At 44.2% G+C, this 19,852-nt stretch overlaps 1 protein-coding gene across 4 annotated transcripts in view; it reads left to right on the top strand.

The window, feature by feature from the left end:
• Positions 1-19,852, top strand: part of LOC106570311 (PHD finger protein 14) — a 539,603-nt gene that overhangs the window by 42,851 nt on the left and 476,900 nt on the right. For 3 of the 4 annotated variants that reach the window (XM_082961224.1, XM_082961223.1, XM_082961222.1), the window contains 3 exons: positions 1,238-1,300; positions 1,514-1,638; positions 19,562-19,679. In XM_082961224.1, coding sequence (XP_082817350.1) covers positions 1,238-1,300; positions 1,514-1,638; positions 19,562-19,679 — 306 coding nt within the window. Of the gene's footprint in view, positions 1-1,237; positions 1,301-1,513; positions 1,639-4,034; positions 7,343-19,561; positions 19,680-19,852 lie in introns of those variants that run through there. The other variant, XM_045694808.2, reaches the window with a different exon arrangement.

The following is a 19,852-nucleotide window of genomic DNA, read 5'->3' as shown; positions in this document are numbered from 1 at the left end:
TTTGAAAAGGAAGAACGGATTGTTTTTGTGTTGTCTGAGAGGGAGGGAGGGAGGGAGGGAGGGAGGGAGACAGACAGACAGACAGACAGACAGACAGACAGACAGACACTAGGGTGTTCTCTGACTCTTGCTAGGCAGCCAAGCAGTCAGTGGCCACAGAGGAGGAGTGTTCCACAGGCTCTCTCCTTCCAGTTGTGGAGAGGGTTTGTTATTGACAGTCTAAAAACAAAAGACTGGGGAAAATAAAAAATGGAAGAGGACTGGAGAGTGTTTTTCTCCCCTCCTCTCTCTGATGACTATCTGTTGTGTTCCTTCAGGGAGCTGAGACTGGGAGGGAGGAGGGAGGATGGGGAGGAGGGAGGGGAGGATGGGGAGGAGGGAGGGGAGGCAGGGCTGGGGCAGTCTATCGGAAGAGGATCAGGGTATGGTGGCTGTAGATAAGTGGGATCCATGAAGAGGTGGAGGGAGGGAGCAGCCATATCCCGACAGCTTTCTCTCACTCTCTCTCTCCCGCTCCCTTCTCTCTCTGTCTATCCTGCCCCTTTCTCTCTCACTCTCTCTCTCGTGCAACTGACAGGCAGTGTTACTCTATCTATGAATAGGACCTAGTCCACAGACAGCACTGTGTGGCTCTCTTGTATGTCCAGAGGTAAAACAGAACACCAGCCTCACTGGGCATTAGAGGATTAAGTACAGGACAAACAAACAAAAAATATGTCTTTGGAAAACAGTTTATGCTTTCTGTGGTCTTGTTGCAAAAGGCAGAGAGCACAGTGGATGTTCTTTATTTGACAAACAGCTAAGGGAGCAGACTACGTCATAAACAAACTTCCACTGGCTCCTGAAACTTTTGGATAACAAGCAATAAATAAAGTTAGATTTGTCTGATGCTGCCAATACTTTGTGGAGCACATATCTAATTAAGTCAAATTATTACTTTGACAGATTCTCAGACAAAATACCAATAACTAACGATTTGCCTGATAACTCAACAGCTCAAAGTAGAGAAACATTGACATTTTCCCCAAGTCACCAAGCTGTGACCTTGTGCCCTTGCATGGCTATCTGATAACCTTTCAAGGCTCATGAGACTGACCAGAGCTCGGGTCAATTATCTCTCATCAATTCACACAGATCAATCTGTGTGAATAAATGACCACAAAAAAAATAAATGACCACAAAATTCTACCTTAGTTAAGACTGACTGCAATGAAACACATTGTTATGTATTCCACAGAGAACCAGAGGGCAGAAGAGGAAGAGGGTGTCCATTTGTGAAGAAGAGCAGTTTGAAGTGCAGGTATGTCACTGTTCTACCTTGTTACTAAACATTCCTACGTCTCCTAACCTCCCTGACACACTCGCACAACTAATACATACACATCCCATGTGTTACACACAGTACTACTCTATTCACCTGGATATTTCTCTATTTCTTAACACCTCTTCTACACCATTAACACACACACACACACGGCATTGTCGGCTCTAATCAGCCTGTGTGTTTCCATAGGAACCTGCTCTACGTGAACGGCGTCAGCGTCAGTCTATAATGCAGAAGAAGACCCCTAAAGCCGACGACACCAGGACTGACTGTACCTCCTGCAAAGGACCCGGGGACAACGAGAACCTCGTCAGGTGGGTCACAGTGTGTGTGAAGGGAGGGGAGGGGATGTGTGTGGAGATGAGGAGAGAGTGCGGAAGGAGGTCTGTGTGCATGCGTGTATTGAAATGTGTGTGTGTGTGTGTGTGAGGAGCTGTATCCTCCTGAAGATTAAAGTTCAGTCTTCATTAGGCCTTGGCTGCCTTGCGTAGGCTGAGCGAGGGGGGGGCTGGTGAGCAGGGCTGAGGCCAGCAGCTCTATAGAACACCTCTTTTGAACTGCCAACTGCATTTACACACATCATCAAGATGTAATGAACAGCTTGATCTGCCCTTGTCTCCCATCAGAGGTTCAGCTGTCTCACGCTGCTTAAACAGGGCCAGAACTTTACTACATCCCTCAGTAGTGTGAATTAAAACAGTCAGCATTAACACACTGTAGACTGACTGATTTATCAGAGTGTATTTATTATGAGTGTATAGACCACTGTAGTTGCCTTCCATATGACCTACAGACTGTGACTGTCATTAGCTAAGTTTCCATCCAATTTGCAACAGATTTTCATGTGAATATTCTAAAATGTGCATTTTCCCACCAGAGATATTTCCATCAGACTGTTTGTGGATAAAAGGCTGTGTGCGTGATGATGTAGTGCACATAAAAATAGCTTTTACCATTAAATTCCCATGTAGCGAATGAAAAATACAAGTTAAATGGGTTTCCATCGCATTTACTGATGGTTTTGCAAGAAAAACTGTTGCATTATATAACAAATGTGCCCACTCTGGTCTTGTCACATGCGCTCTAGCCAACAGCTCACAGATACAGTGCTGGTAGGCTACCTACATTATGAGATTATTATGGATAAGAGCGATGTTATTTGTATTTGTCAAACGGCAGCCAATCATCCATCATCATGTCACCAGAATAAGACCTTCAGTATTTATTGGAAAGGAGCATGAAGTTCATCATAAATTATTTAATCTGTAGCCTAATAAACTGCATGCTTTCCTGAGTCGTAGTGGGAGGACCACACAACATATCATCTGTAACCTAATAAACTGCATGCTTTCCTGAGTCGTAGTGGGAGGACCACACAACATATCATCTGTAGTCTAATAAACTGCATGCTTTCCTGAGTCGTAGTGGGAGGACCACACAACATATCATCTGTAGTCTAATAAACTGCATGCTTTCCTGAGTCGTAGTGGGAGGACCACACAACATATCATCTGTAGTCTAATAAACTGCATGCTTTCCTGAGTCGTAGTGGGAGGACCACACAACATATCATCTGTAGTCTAATAAACTGCATGCTTTCCTGAGTCGTAGTGGGAGGACCACACAACATATCATCTGTAGTCTAATAAACTGCATGCTTTCCTGAGTCGTAGTGGGAGGACCACACAACATATCATCTGTAGTCTAATAAACTGCATGCTTTCCTGAGTCGTAGTGGGAGGACCACACAACATATCATCTGTAGTCTAATAAACTGCATGCTTTCCTGAGTCGTAGTGGGAGGACCACACAACATATCATCTGTAGCCTAATAAACTGCATGCTTTCCTGAGTCGTAGTGGGAGGACCACACAACATATCATCTGTAGCCTAATAAACTGCATGCTCTCCTGAGTCGTAGTGGGAGGACCACACAACATATCATCTGTAGTCTAATAAACTGCATGCTTTCCTGAGTCGTAGTGGGAGGACCACACACCATATCATCTGTAGTCTAATAAACTGCATGCTTTCCTGAGTCGTAGTGGGAGGACCACACAACATATAATCTGTAGCCTAATAAACTGCATGCTTTCCTGAGTCGTAGTGGGAGGACCACACAACATATCATCTGTAGTCTAATAAACTGCATGCTTTCCTGAGTCGTAGTGGGAGGACCACACAACATATCATCTGTAGTCTAATAAACTGCATGCTATCCTGAGTCGTAGTGGGAGGACCACACAACATATCATCGTGTGACTCCAAGTTTACTTCCATATGTTGGTTATTATATCAATATTTGTACATAAAGGCGTTCCCGCCGCCCTTTCTCGCATAATACATTTTACCGACACAATAAGATCCCACCCTGTCTAACAAACAAATCTAAACGTCTGTTGCCATTTCTAAAGTTGTACCAGCATTTAATGTTTCCATCAGCCCGGTCGGGAATTTTTTCATGCGTCAGGTAATTCATCCTCATGAAATGGTTGGATGGAAACGTGGTCATAGGCTAATTTCAACTGAAAGCGTATGATACATTCACTTTATTACTCCGTAGGGTTGTTTCTGTGAGCTGTACTAGTTATCAGTGTTTGTAAGGTTAAGCTAATAATGTGTGGTTCTGTCAGTGTTTTATAGGTTAAGGAGGTCGGGGGCTGTGAGCTGTGCTGCCTGCCCTGACTCTTTCTATCTTTGCATTGCACAGGTTGTGAGAGCCGGGGCAGACACCTCTCCTCACCTCCCCACACCTAGACACTGCTGGACAGATGAGAGAGAGAAGCAGACCTTTGGCTTAGAGACAGAGAGGGACTTAATTACGTGGAAGAATGACGGCGGCGGGTGTGGGATCAGATGGCCATCTTTGACGTTCACGACCATGGTCTTCTTCACGACCCAAATTGGACCAGCTACTAGCCGTCCAATTAAAATTGAGGGAGAGAGGCAGAAATTGAAAGTAACTTTGAGGAATTCTAAAATACTTGAGCAAATAACATTTTGGGAGGTTCAGTATTACTGAACTGGTCATTCTTGTAAGAAAGGACATGTTGGTATTACTGGACAGGCCCTTTGTGATCGTCATTGTCAACTCTAAGGGCCCTTCTATAAGGACTATGGCCTAACTGGACTAAGGAGTGATTCCCCCCTCTCTCTCTCTCGCTCTCTCATCCATTCTATGTTTGCACTTCACTCGTTTGACCTCCCTGAGCATCCTATCACCACATCCAATCAGTTGTATTGACTCCAGTCATTTGTGGTCCAATCACATGGTGTTTTCCTCAGTAAAGGTCTTTAATTAGAGATGCACTTGAACTTAGGCTTTCATAATCTTCTTCTAGTGTTGTCGTCGGGTAGAACTTTCTAGAGTAGAGGACTAGTAGACCTTGAAAAAGTAGTGGGTTTTAGTAGAATGATTGCCCTTTCTGGCTTTTGAGAAGTAAGTTTCCTCTTAGGCTCTACAGCAGCCTAAGGTTTAACATAATAATTATAGCAACATTTGTATGAATGGTTATTGTAACTTCTAATGTCAGTATGTGAGTGTACGGTAGATGTCTAGGCATCTTAGTCTCTCTTCCTTCCTCTCATTAATATTTTAAAGTGACAGTTTAACTGACACTTCTTTAAAAGCAGCCCAGCTCTATATATGTGTGTGCGCATCTCCCCAGTACCCCATATTGACTGCTGACAACTGAGTAGCTGCCATGTGGTCCGTCTGTCTGTCAGGGTCCTTGACAGAAGTGTCACAGTTTGCCCTCACATGTCACTCCTCTGCTCACCCCCATCCCAGGACCCTCTATGTCACTCATTTTCTCTTCCCCTCATCTGTCTGGGGACCCTATATGCATGCCACTGGGAGCTGCCTAACCTCACATAATGCTTAGGTCCACTGGAAAATCTGCTGAGGAAATACATTTGGTGGTTTCCCTATGGAGATTAGAGATCCCTGTACAGGATGACCTGGTGACTCCCCACGTCATGTCACTCCAATGAGCCCTCCTCATCTTCGTTCTCCCTATTCCTCCTCATCCTCTTCTGCCTCCTCCACAACAAATTTAGAGGACTGTCCATGAGATACAGCTAACCAGCTAACCTTACTCAAGCTAACCCTTCTCAAGCTAACCTTACTACAGCTAACCAGCTAACCCTACTCCAGCTAACCCTACTCCAGCTAAACAGCTAACCCTACTCCAGCTAACCCTACTCCAGCTAAACAGCTAACCCTACTCCAGCTAACCCTACTCCAGCTAAACAGCTAACCCTACTCCAGCTAACCCTACTCCAGCTAAACATCTAACCCTACTCCAGCTAAACAGCTAACCCTGCTACAGCTAACCCTGCTACAGCTAACCCTGCTACAGCTAAACTTACTACATCTAACCCTACTCCAGCTACCCCTACTCCAGCTAAACAGCTAACCCTACTCCAGCTAACCCTACTCCAGCTAAACAGCTAACCCTACTCCAGCTAACCCTACTCCAGCTAAACATCTAACCCTACTCCAGCTAAACAGCTAACCCTGCTACAGCTAACCCTGCTACAGCTAACCAGCTAACCCTACTACAGCTAACTAGCTAACCCTACTACAGCTAACCATACTACAGCTAATCAGCAAACCCTACTCCAGTTACCCAGTTAACCCTACTACAGCTAAACATACAGCAGCTAACAAACTAACCCTATTCCAGCTAGTACTACTACAGCTAACCCTACTTCAGCTAGCCAGTTAAACCTACTACAGCTAACCCTACTAACCAGCTAACCAGCTAACCCTACTAATCAGCTAACCCTACTAATCAGCTAACCAGTTAACCCTGCTACAGCTAAACCTACTGCAGCTAATCAGCTAACCCTACTCCAGCTAACCAGTTAACCCTATTACAGCTAAACTTACTACAGCTAATCAGCTAACCCTACTAACAGCTAACCCTACTAATCAGCTAACCCTACTAATCAGCTAACCAGTTAACCCTATTACAGCTAAACTTACTACAGCTAACCAGCTAACCCTACTACAGCTAACCCTATTACTAATCCTACTCTAGCCCTACCATGCATGGCTCTGTATCTAACCATTAGGCCTAGGGCTAGGATATGGCCAACTCTGTATCTAACCATTAGGCCTAGGGCTAGGATATGGCCAACTCTGTATCTAACCATTAGGCCTAGGGCAAGGATATGGCCAACTCTGTATCTAACCATTAGGCCTAGGGCAAGGATATGGCCAACTCTGTATCTAACCATTAGGCCTAGGGCTAGGATATGGCCAACCCTGTATCTAACCATTAGGCCTAGGGCTAGGATATGGCCAACTCTGTATCTAACCATTAGGCCTAGGGCAAGGATATGGCCAACTCTGTATCTAACCATTAGGCCTAGGGCTAGGATATGGCCAACTCTGTATCTAACCATTAGGCCTAGGGCTAGGATATGGCCAACTCTGTATCTAACCATTAGGCCTAGGGCTAGGATATGGCCAACTCTGTATCTAACCATTAGGGCTATAGTAGCCTACAGTAAATGTACTTTTAACCTGAGAATATGTCATGTGTTCCAACAGTTTAGAATGTGTGAACAAACACCTTTTTAGCTGTGTTGTGTGATTGGTGTGTACAGTATTTATTGACAAGGCCAAGCTTTTTTGTATATTTTATTTTATTTGTGCCTTCACACTTGATTTTATATCATAATATGCCTTTTGTTATTACTGTGTTATGAAGAAAATGAGTTAAGCTCCCTATTGAGTAGGAACCTTAAAGGACTTCTTGCTAAACATATTCATTGTTAATATATTTGTTTACACACATGCCTATATGTGATTAGTATTACTTTACATACATTTTTATATGTGATTATTTATAACATGTTGTGGTATTGCCACATTGGGTAAAAATAACTGTGATATATAGAGTACGAATATTGCTACTCTCATATGTGTGTATGTGAAGTATCCTGGCCTCCCGGCCCCTATAGCTCTCAGCATTAAAGCTTGAATAAACTCTTGACTTTTTCACCTTATCACCATCGTGATAAATGAGAGTTACACAGCTAATTACACTGAACCAAAATATTAACGCAATATGTTAACGCAATATGTAAAGTAATTGGTCCCATGTTTCCATGCGCACAAAAAGTTTATTTCTCTCAGATTTTGTGCACAAATTTGTTTACATACCTGTTAGTGAGCATTTCTCCTTTGCCAAGATAATCCATCCACCTGACAGCTGTGGCATATTAAGAAGCTCATTAAAAAGCATGATCATTACACAGGTGTACTTTGTGTTGGGGACAATAAAAGGCCACTCTAAAATGTGCAGTTTTGTCACACAACAGAATGCCACAGATGTGTTGAGGGAGCGTGCAATTGGCATGCTGACTGCAGGAATGTCCACCAGAGCTGTTGCCAGAGAATTGAATGTTAATTTCTCTACCATAAGCTACCTCCAAGGTTGTTTTAGAGAATTTGACAGAACGTCCAACCAGCCTCACAACTGGAGACCACGTGTAACCACACCAGCCCAGGACCTCCACTTCCGGCTTCTTCACCTATGGGATTATCTGAGACCAGCCAACCGGACAGCTGATGGAACTGTGGGTATGCACAGCCAAATAATTTCTGCACAAACTGTCAGAAACCATCTCAAGGAAGCTCATCTGAGTGCTCGTTGTCCTCACCAAGAGTTAGGCATCGTAACCAAGTTCAATGGGCAAATGCTCACCTTCAATGGCCACTGGCATGCTGGAGAAGTGTGATCTTCACGGATGAATCCCGGTTTCAACTGTACCCGGCAGATGGCAGACAGCGTGTGTGGCGTCGTGTGGGCGAGTGGTTTGCTGATATTATCATTGTGAATAAGGATGTCTCATGGTGGTAGTGATGTTATGATATGGGCAGGCATAAGCTACGGACAACAAACACAATTGCATTTTATCGATAGCAATTTGAATGCACAGAAATACTGTGATGAGATCCTGAGGCCCATTGTCGTGCCATTCATCCATCGCCATCACCTCATGTTTCAGCATGATAATTCACGGCCCCATGTCGCAAGGATTTGTACACAATTCCTGGAAGCTGAAAATGTCCCAGTTCTTCCATGGCCTGCATACCCACCAGACCCAGTAACCCATTGAGCATATTTGGGATGCTCTAGATCAGTGGTTCCCAAACTTTTTATAGTCCCGTACCCCTTCAAACAATCAACCTCCAGTTGCGTACCCCCTCTAGCACCAGGGTCAGCGCACTCTCAAATGTTGTTTTTTGCCATTATTGTAAGCCTGCCACACACACACTAAATGATACATTTATTAAACATAAGAATGAGTGTGAGTTTCTGTCACAACCCGGCTCGTGGGAAGTGACAAAGAGCTCTTATAGGACCAGGGCACAAATAATAATAATCCATAATTTTGCTCTTTATTTAACAATCTTACATATAAAACCATATTTTATGGTTTTATATGTAAGATGGTTAAAAAAGAGCAAAATTATTTAAACCAAAATATGAATAACTCACCACAGGTTAATGAGAAGGGTGTGCTTCAAAGGATGCACATAACTCTGCAATGTTGGGTTGTATTGGAGACAGTCTCTCACATAGGTACGTGGTCACCTCTTCACTGTTGACGTGTTTTGCGGGTACTATTTAATGAGGCTGCCAGTTGAGGACTTGTGAGGTGTCTGTTTCTCAAACTAGACACTCTAATGTACTTGTCCTCTTGCTCAGTTGTGCACCGGGGCCTCCCACTCCTCTTTCTATTCTGGTTAGAGCCAGTTTGCGCTGTTCTGTGAAGGGAGTAGTACACCACGTTGTACGAGATCTTCAGTTTCTTAGCAATTTCTTGCATGGAATAGCCTTAATTTCTCAGGACAAGAATAGATATTCCATAAAAAATCAGCCATTTCCAGCTACCATAGTCATTTACAACATTAACAATGTCTGAAATACACTGTATTTCTGATCAATTTGATGTCATTTTAATGGACAAAAAAAGTGATTTTCTTTCAAAAACAAGGACATTTCTAAGTGACCCCAAACCTTTGAATAGTAGTGTGTATATATATATATATTTTTTAAAATGTGAATCACATTTTTATTTTGCGTACCCCCGATGGCATTGCACTGAGATTACCTGCTCTAGATCGATGTGTACGACAGCATGTTGCCGTTTCCGCCAATATCCAGAATCTTCACACAGCCATTGAAGAGGAGTGGGACAACGTTCCACAGACCACAATCAACAGCCTGATCAACTCAATGTGAAGGATATGTGTCGCGCTGCATGAGGCAAATGGTGATCACAGCAGATACTGACTGGTTTTCTGATCCACGCCCCTTTTTTTTAAGGAATCTGTGACCAACATTCCCAGTCATGTGAAATCCATAGATTAGGGCCTAATGAATTTATTTCAATTGACTGATTTCCTTATATGAACTCTTAACTCAGTACAATCTTTGAAATTGTTGCATTTATATTTTTGTTCGGTGTAATTGTTGTAAAGGTGTGTCGACGGCGGACAGCGTTCCATTTGTGCGTCTTAAGCCCTCTGTCATCTCTGATTTATTACGGGGGAAGTGCCTCCTCATCTGCCACCGGCAGCTGACCCGTAACAGGCCAGTAGGGCTGGTGAGGAGGAGTGGTCTGCCTCTCTTTCTTTCTCTCCCTCTTTTTCTCTCTTTGTCACAAAGTTGATCTGTTTATTTCAGCTAAACCCGGATTCTGTGGCCTCTCCTGCTGCTGCACCGATTCACCCCTCTCTCTTTCTCCCTCTCACACAGTGCCAGATACCGATAGAGAGGGAAAGAGAGAGGGCGAGAGAGAGGCAGACATAGAATAGAGAGGCTTTTGTCGACAATCTGGTTAACAGCATAACAAAAGCCTCCAATGCGTCTGGCACCAGATGGATAGGCAGCAACAACAAAAAATACAGTCAGAGAGACACTCTCCATGTTGGGCCCAGACCTGGATTCAAACTAAAATGTGAAATTATTTCAAATAGTTTAGCTGGGCTTGATTAAGCTTGCCTGGCTTAATGGACCAATAGAATGGACCATCTTGCAGTCTACGAGGTTTAGAGCAAACGCTGAAAGTATTTGAAAGATTTCAAATGGATGTTGAACCCAGGACTGGAAGAGAAGAACTCTGTGTTGGGCCCAGTAGAAAGGCAGACAGACAGGCAGCAGTGTCACGTTGAGGTTGAGACTCAGAGAGATGGAATCAGCACAGCGTAGAGAACTGTAACTGCCCCAATCCCTCATTTTCCTTGCTTCCCTCTCTCAGCCCCTCTTAGCCCAGGGTCCATAGAGACACGGGGAGCAGGCCTAGGCGGAGGGAAGCTACAGCTGTGTTCTGACCATGGGGATGAGTAAGTCTGAGACAAGGACTGGGTGAGAGAGGGAGGGAGGGAGAGAGAGAGGGGAAGGATAGAGAGAAAGAAGGAGGGAGGTTCTGGAAGAGCAGTAACCTTTGGGATGATGAGTGCGTTTCCCATTACCGTCCTGACACAGGATCCGCCGAGATGATTTAATGGCGGCATTTTGTTTTTGCTGACTTCATTCCTTTTTTTCCTCTCGTCCACCATTAAAAGAGAAGAGAAAAGGCATACCAGGCTAGGGCTGGGCTGCTGTTTGGGTAGAGTAGCCAAGCAGCTCAAGTCTATTATTCCCCAGCTAGCTTCTTCCTTCCCCTCTCTTATCCCACGGATTCCACCGTCGCAGTGTGTGTGTCCGCTCACTTCCTGGTTGCACCTCCTTCCTCCTCTTATCCTTCTCTCCTTTTTTTATTCCCCTTTTCCTCCCCTCCTATGTCTCAGTGACTACACACTAGGATGAATCACCTAACCCCCAGAGGTGCCTTATATCCTAATAGTGTGGGGTTTGCCCCAGCGCACAGACAGATGTACACTGTTAAGGAGTGGTGTGTGTGTGTGTGTGTGTGTGTGTGTGTGCGCCTGTGTGTCAGACTGTCTCTTCCCTTCCTGTAATAGAACATAAGCCCAGGGGGTGACAGCACAGAGGCCCCCAGTGAGCAGGCTGGGGCACTAGTTAGGTCAGTCAGAGGCTAGAGGGGTGAGGCTCTACCTGCAAAGCAGAGGCCACAGACCTGCTGGTGCTACTGCTCCAGTCCACACACGCACACAAACTCGGAGCTCGGCCCACTGAGGCCCCCTGCTGGTGGACTAGGGGAACAGCATCCTCATGGCCACCTAGGTGAATTCTCAGTCCCTGGCAGCTCCAGACCTGGGTTCAAATCTATTTGAAGTCTTCCATTTTCTTTCAGCATTTGCTTTAGTCTGCCTCGAGTGCCAGTTGGGCAGGGTTTGCACTTTTTGACTGTTGTATTGGTTCCATTGCTCTAGGCAAAGTATTTGAACCCAGGTGAAGGCAGCTTGTTGCTACCCCATTTCACTATAGTATCCTGTCTCCTTGTAGTGAGTGAGTTGTGTCCTAACGAGCTTGTAAATTCCTTGCAATGGTGTCTCTGTCTCGCCGCATTCATTACCTCCTCCTGCCCACCTTGTAAAACAATGCCTCTTTAATAATGTCTCAGCACCGTCGACACCGCCCCGACACTAAATCAAAAAGTGAGAGGCTATAGGAGAAGACCGATAATCCACTCCCTCCGTTTCTATGAAGAGAATTCACAGAACTACTTTGTCACGGGGTGGGACGTGGGAGTCGATGGCTGAGCGCTTTGTGGCGCATTGATCTCCCGTCACGTGAACACCCTCCAGGTAATTGCACTGCCCTAGTGTGATAAATTCTTCCCCGTTGTTTCAAACACTCTGGGGGCTTCGGCGCCACACTGCTCCTCCTGCTCTGGCTCGTGAAGAAGAGAGTTGGGAGGCCTGGGATGAAGAAAATAAGCCTTGACTGTTCCGTACATGGACTACACTTTCTCTTTGCATGTGGTGCAACAAAGACGTAAATAAATTATTTGTTTTCTGTTCAACGTTCTTTTAACCAAGGGAAGACTTTGTGAATGTTTTTGACAACAGTGATGGTTTTGATGATAAAGATGTTGATGATGACAATGTTGAAGTTGTTGCTGCTGTTGGTGATGAGGACCTTGATGATGATGATGATGCTCTTCATCGTGGAGTGTGATATTCAAGGCCACCGACGCCACGTTGTTTTCCATTTAGTTAATCCACAAAGAGTCTAATCAAAATACTGCATGCAGATTAATCCCCAAACAACTAAACAACATTTAATTACCACTAACAAACATTTAGCAAATTAATCTTTTCTTGACTTGACTCATGAAAGTGTTTTCCCCATTTATCTGATTTAGACTACACCGCTTGTTATGTTGCACTTTGGTTGCCCAGCAGCTGTACCATAACCACTAATATCACTCTCCCCAGAGTAGAACCCTGCATGTATACTGAACAAAAATATAAACGCAACATGTAAAGTGTTGGTCCCATGTTTCATGAGCTGAAATAAAAGATCCCAACGTCATTTTAGAGAATTTGGCAGCATGTCCAACCAGCCTCACAACCGCAAATCACATGTAACCACACCAGCCCAGGACCTCCACATCCGGCTTCGTCACCTGTGGGATTGTCTGAGACCAGCCACCCGGACAGCTGAAACTGAGGAGTATTTCTTGTCTGTAATAAAGTCCTTTTGTAGGGAAAAACTAATTCTGATTGGCTGGGCCTGGCTCACAAGTGGGTGGGCCTATGCCCTACTAGGCCCACCCATGGCTGCGGTCCTGCCTATTCATGTGAAATCCATAGATTAGGGCCTAATTTATTTATTTGAATTTACATATTTCCTTATATAAACTGTAACTCAGTAAAATCATTGAAATTGTTGCATGTTGCATTTGTTTTTTTACTGTTAGGGCTTAAAGTGCATCAGAGTATTACTTTTTCTAAAATAATCTTATGATCATGTACCTGTGTGTACATTTACCTATACTGTAGATAAAGTACTTATATTTTGGATCCCAGCTGTAATCTAGTTGTCTAACCCAATGGTCTTATCTCAGTTGAGTTAAGGTTTTCAGATGCTTTAAGCAGTAGTACTTGCCTACAGTTAAACGTCTGTAATTGCTCTGATTCCTTTAATATCCAATTATAACTCTCATGGATTAGGTACCCCGGGAATCAATTGGATCTGACTTCCTTCCAACGTCTCTATGGTAAAAAACCCTGAAATTATTCATTTAGATGAACTTTGAACGAGGATACACCTTCAAGTAAGCCAATGTACTGACTTCTGACTTAAACACATCCTTTTAACTTTAAACCCTGTGAATCCCTTTGTGTCATATCCGTATAATCTCGCTAAAATGCCCTTTGATTTCATTTGGTCGTGTCTGTGTGTGAGGCATCGGTGATCGCCTGGGGGTGAGGAGGAACAAGTCTAGGAGGACCCCTGTAGGGGCCACATGCTCCAGAGCACAGCCTTTGAAGAAGGGAAATGTGATGTGAAGTTGAGAGACCTCTGATGAGAGCTGATCAAACCAAGGCTAATCCACCTGCTTGTCATCCCACTGATAGAGAAGGAGACGGAGAGAGGGAGATGGGGGAGGGGGTACAGGGGAGGATGTGGCAGAGAGGAGGGCCCCTAAGAACTCCTGTCAGAGATTAAACAGCAGATGAAAGGGGATACGAGTCGCCCGCCGAGAGCAACATGTGTAGCAGACAAAACCAATCAATCGCCCACCTCACACCCAATAAGATTACATCAATCAATAACCGCTCTTATGAGTGATTGGATTCTGTCTCCTTCCAGAAAAGAGGGAGGAGGGGAGACGAGCGAGCGGCTCAATTTTCCCAATGATTAAAGCGGAGACAAATTGGTTTGATAACATCAAGGACCTTGCTGTGGCTGAGTCTATAAGGGCAGTGTTCAGAGCAGATAGAGGTTGACCGACCACGTACAACGGACACAGTCAGTGAAGAGAAGGGTGGGATGATGGGGCAACTGCATCACCTAGCTCTCAGACCAACTAGCCAATGACTGGCCTGCAGCACTAATCATTTATATGAGCTCAGTGAGGAAGAAGAGGAAAACAAGTGGTAGCAAATACAATGAAAAACTAGTGGGCCTAAAACTGATCCTTGGGGGACACCATAGATAACTGTTATCATACCTATTGTAATTGCTGAGATATAACGTCTGAATTGTGAAAAGAACACAGAATTGTTGTATGTTGTAAAATGTAAAAAAAAGAATAATACTCCTAGATATAAATGCATTTAATAAAAGATCCTGACTCAAATTGAATGAAAAACAGAAAGCGATGCAGAAGAACAGAAAGGAAAGGTTACTTCCTCTTGAACTTATTGCAAAACGCAGGTCTCGTCATTTAGAATTCCTATTAACTAATAATCATCTCCTCACCAGCCAGCAGCCAGCCAGTCTGCATCAATGAGCAGTGTTTTAATTCAAAGATGCTCACCGAGATACACAACAAACAGTACAATAGGTTCATTAAGGTAAAGTAATTAAAAGAAGTAAACGGGGCAAAGTGTCGTGCACACACACTCACACACTCGCCTAATAAAACAAAAGAAGCCTCCTGTGAGTTGGGGGTGTTGTGTGTGTGTGTCTCCTCTCTCTTGGCCCTGTACAGATGGAGATTCATGATCAATCAATTGGTGGTTGTGTGCAACAATCGGAGGATAGCTCATTAGCGCCACAGACACACTTGTGGTCATTTGTCTTCTTTTCACTGAGGAGGCCAGAGGGTGCTTTAAATTCCCCTTGTTTCCTTGAGGCCGATATGCCTGCTCAGCCCATCCAGTGTGACTGTGCGTGCATGTGTGTGTGTGTGGACCACCTACCTCTGCAGGTTCCCTGCTGATGTGCACCAGCTGTTCGGCTCTGCTTCTACAACTTAGTAAGATGCCAATTATCTACCAATGAAACTGTTACTCTGGTTTTAGTCAATTTAACAGGTTTAGGGCTGACACGGAATAAACTTGGTCCTGGACTAAAAACATGCATTAAGGCCCTGAAACCAGATATTGATGTGCAAATAGAGGACGTGTCATCCACACCCCGTTCTCAACCCTAAAATGTACCCTACTGCATATTCCCTAAACACTATCACCAGTCACACACTCTCGGGATTCATGCATATGTTGTTAATGTACTTATCTCCAGACCCTGAACCCAATTATTTATGCTTCATTAGTTAAAGAAGATGATGAACTGAACTGACTTTAACACACATTAGCTATTCCACCAACGACTCATGGTATGCTGGAGAAACGTTTATCGCTGTATAGGTTTAATAGGATGTGAACAAAGCAGTGGTTACTGGTTTCCTCTGGTGTTTTCTCTTTTAACTGCAGATCATGTAAGAGAGGCTGTTCTGAGCTGACAGTCTGCTGCCGACGGCAACTCGTTGCTACATTGCCCTGTCAGAGTGAATATATGGAGGAGATAGGGACAGAGGAGAGGGAGGAGAGAATTGACATATACAGACACAACTAGTATGTAAAATATGCGCCTGCCGTGGAATGAATTGGGAATCACATTGATATATGGACGTGGTTGTTTAATGCTTAATACCTCAGGGTTATGGAGGATGGATAACCTATTTTACATGATGTGAACGCCGTAGTAGCAAAACTACGTCCTCTGGCTACGTTTTCCGGGAAGCTGTGTTTGAGTTGGAGGTTTTATTTTATCTTCCATTCCTAATGTATTTTTTATTTACTGTCTGTTTCAGTGAAGGCGCAGGGAATTTAGATGCCTTGCCTTTTAGTTTCAACCTTCATGGTATGGCTGCTACACTAGTGTCTTATTACTTGTACTACTGACTTCCTACACAAGGCAGTTGGTAGACTTTTTATTTAGCAATACTTGCTTTTGCACACTACAGCATGCAGTCTTTCAACAGACTTTGCTTCTTTGCGTTATTAGCAGTAGCTTTCTTTTTTTGTCTAACTGTGTTCATATGTACATCCTATATTCAGATATTCACATCAAAATGGGCAGGTTGCCTTCTCAATTTCCTTCTGGTCCGACTACTGTACATGAAGCAGAAGCAATTTGTAGGAGCGTTGATTGATCACCCATAGATTTCACAAGAAACCCCTGCTCAGAATATTGACAGGGAGGTGTAACAGATAGATTCAGCTGGGGGGGGCTTAGTTTAGAACGATCCCCTCTGGTGATTGATCCTGTGGGAATGGAAATAGTCTTGTCTGTCTGGAACAGCTAGGCTACTGTATGTGGAGAACTGCTCTAGAAACACAGTGGCTCTGCTGTGGCGAGATGTGTTCTTCTTACAACAGTCACCTACAGTCCTGTGTGACAGGGTCAAGGGGCGATGTCCATATGATGGGGATGCTTCCTCATTAGTGTGTGTTGTAGACTAAGGCCTTTATTTATAATAGGTTGTTTTATTAGAGTAGGGGTTCCTGGTTGCTGTTGCTGTGAAAAGGGCTCCTCTGACAGGAGGTGCTGGATTCAACCCTCCGCAACGTCACCCGTCGTCATCACAACTTCACTGGGACTTAACTCTCTGGTTCTATATGTTGTTGTGTTACAGTCTCTCTATCCTAGACTTAAAATACAATCATGTCTGTTGGACTTTCACGTTGCCTAAATCATGCATAGATGTCCATGAGACATTTGCACAGAAATGCATCCTATGTGGTTCTCCTTCCCCAAGTCCCTCTCCCTCCCTTCCTTCTATCCCCCTCTCTTCCTCCTCCCGTTATAGACACAGGGCGAGAGAACAGATTGACCTCCCTGGGCTGCAATCTGGTTGATCAGATTTCCATAGAAAAATCTCAATCCCCCACATTGATTAGGACATAATTAGTTAATCATGAACTAGAAGGAGAAAAGGGAGAGAGGGAGGGAGAGAAGGGGGGAGGGGAGAGTTGGACAGAAGGGCATTCAGGCTCAACCAATGGAATCTCATGAATGCTAAATGTTTGGTTTTAGTAGTCTCATTTCCAACACAAAAAGACTCCCTCAGGTACACACACATATGCAGTGTACACACACACACCTACTTTACAATCTTTACTGTATTTATTATATTCAGAATATTGATATGATGACTGATCAATCTGTGAGAAATGGGCTACTGACCAAAACAATTATCTAAAAACCATATTGATATGAGCGATAGTCGATATTCGTATTTAGTTTTTTACTGCCTGTATTGTAAGATTGTGAAACCCTGTTGTCTAACCCAAGGACACCATGGTAGTAACATTTAAGGATGGTTAACAGGCTTGTGTAATGACACAGCTATCTGGCTAGCCAAGCTATACACAAAGCTATGCTCATAGTATGACACCTGTGTAAGGTCAAGGGAAGGAGTAGTAACAGTGTGTTTTGATTTCATTAGCATCTGCTCCCTGACAACTACCTGCCCTGTCATTATCTGTCATTCTTAGTGTGTTTGGTTTATTAGGATCCCCATCAGCTACTGCACATGCAGCAGCTACTATGCAGTAGCTAGGTCCACGTAAAACGTACAAATACATGACAAAGTACAGAACACTTATAGACAAGAACAACATAAGATATTACGTTAAAAAGTAATAAGATATATATAGGAAAGACACCAAGAGACAACAAAAATGCTATTTAAACACTATTCATATATACATATTGATATTCTTAAATACTGTACAGTTAAAGTAGATCTTTAGAGAGAGCAGAGGCTTTTAAAGCTACATTTGTTTTTTGCCTGAGTATCCTCTGGTGGCAGAGCATTCCATGATGACAGGGCTCTCTGAGCGACGCATTAAATCTGTTTTTGGTTTGGGTATAGTGAAGAAACCCATAGCGGTGTGTCTGCTGGGGTATGGATGTCTGTTTGAAGTGTATGCAAATAGATTATACAAGTGGTTAGGCATTTTAAATACACACATGTTTCTTAAATAGAAGAGAAGTAGTCCATTTCTCCTCAACCCTAAACCATGAAGGACTATCATGCATGTTGTGGATGTTAGTTCTGTATGGGCAGTTAAGGGCAAGTAGGGCTGCTTTGTATTGAGACAGCTGCAGCTTTGCTAGGTCTTTCTTTGCTGCACCTGACCTTATTACCGGACAGTAATCAAGGTGGGACAAGACCAGAGCCTGAACAACCAGTACAGTTGATCTTTGTGTCAAATTCAATTTTGAAATTTTTATATAAAAGATATACCTCTCGGGGCCTCCAAAGTGGTGCAGTGGTCTAAGGCACTGCATCGCAGTGCTTGAGGCATCACTACAGACCCGGGTTCGATCCCAGGCTGTGTCACAACCGACTGTGACCGGGAGTTCCATAGGAGGCGCACAATTGGCCCAGCGTTGTCCAGGTTAGGGGAGGGTACGGCCGGGGGGGCTTTACTTGGCTCATCGCGCTCTAGTGACTCATTGTAGCGGGCCGGGGGCCTGCAGGCTGACTCCGGTTGAACGGTGTTTCCTCCGACACATTGGTGCGGCTGGCTTCCAGGTTAAGCGGCCGGGTGTTCAGAAGCGCCGTTTGGCTGGTCATGTTTCGGAGGACGCATGACTCCACCTTTGCCTCTCCCTTTGGGGAGTTGTAGCGATGAGACAAGATCGCAATTGGATATCACGAAATTGGGGAGAAAAAGAGGCTAAAAAAATCTACCAATTAAGACATACCTCTCTTCACAATAACTTTGTTAATGACTTGACCATGATAACTGACCATCCAGTGTTTCTCCTAGGAGTTCAGCTTCCTCAACTTGTTCAGTGGATACACCCTTCATGCACAACTCCAGTTGAGGTTTAAGAGAACTAAATAGATTTATTTTTGTTTTTGATGTGTTTAAAACCAGTTTACTGTTACTGACAGTAACTCTAAGAGTCTCATTGAGCTCACTGGCTGTAGGTGCTGATGTATAGGGCAGTGGTTCCCCAACCTTTCTGGTTACTGTACCACCAACCGAATTTTACCTCTGAACTACCACCTCATGTACATTTTACAGTCTTCTCAAGTCCCCCCTGTGGATAGGCCAAGTACCTCCAGGGGTCATAGTACCCCTAGTTGGGAACCACTGGGGTAGAGTGTGCAATCATCAGCGTACATAGTTATTTTAGCTTCTTGTAAGACAAGAGTAACGGCCCAAGGCAACTGCCCTGAGGGATCTTGCACTGTACATATCTGATGTTAGAGAAGGTTCCATTGATGAATACTATTGAGTTATATTGGAACTCTGTGCGTGCGTGTTTGTGCGTGCCTGCGTGGGTGTTCCACTGTATGTAACACCTGCCCCACCTCTCCTCTCTCCTGTAGGTGTGATGAGTGTTGCCTGTGCTACCACTTTGGCTGTCTGGACCCTCCCCTGAAGAAGTCTCCCAAGCAGACAGGATACGGCTGGATCTGCCAGGAGTGTGACACTTCCTCCGCCAAGGTGTGTGTGTGTGTGTGTGTGTGTGTGTGTGTGTGGTGTGTGTGTGTGTGTGTGTGTGTGTGTGTGTGTGTGTGTGTGTGTGTGTGTGCACGGCATGCATAGGCACACTGGGTGGTGGTGATGACGACGTCTTCTTTTGGCATCACATTATTGAAGCAGCAGTTAAACAGCTG

The sequence above is a fragment of the Salmo salar genome, chromosome 14, assembly GCF_965601325.2.
Source record: "Salmo salar chromosome 14, fSalSal1, whole genome shotgun sequence".
Taxonomy (NCBI): Eukaryota; Metazoa; Chordata; class Actinopteri; order Salmoniformes; family Salmonidae; genus Salmo; species Salmo salar.
Note: the sequence above shows the minus strand (reverse complement) of the source record. Positions and strands in the feature narration are given on the sequence as shown.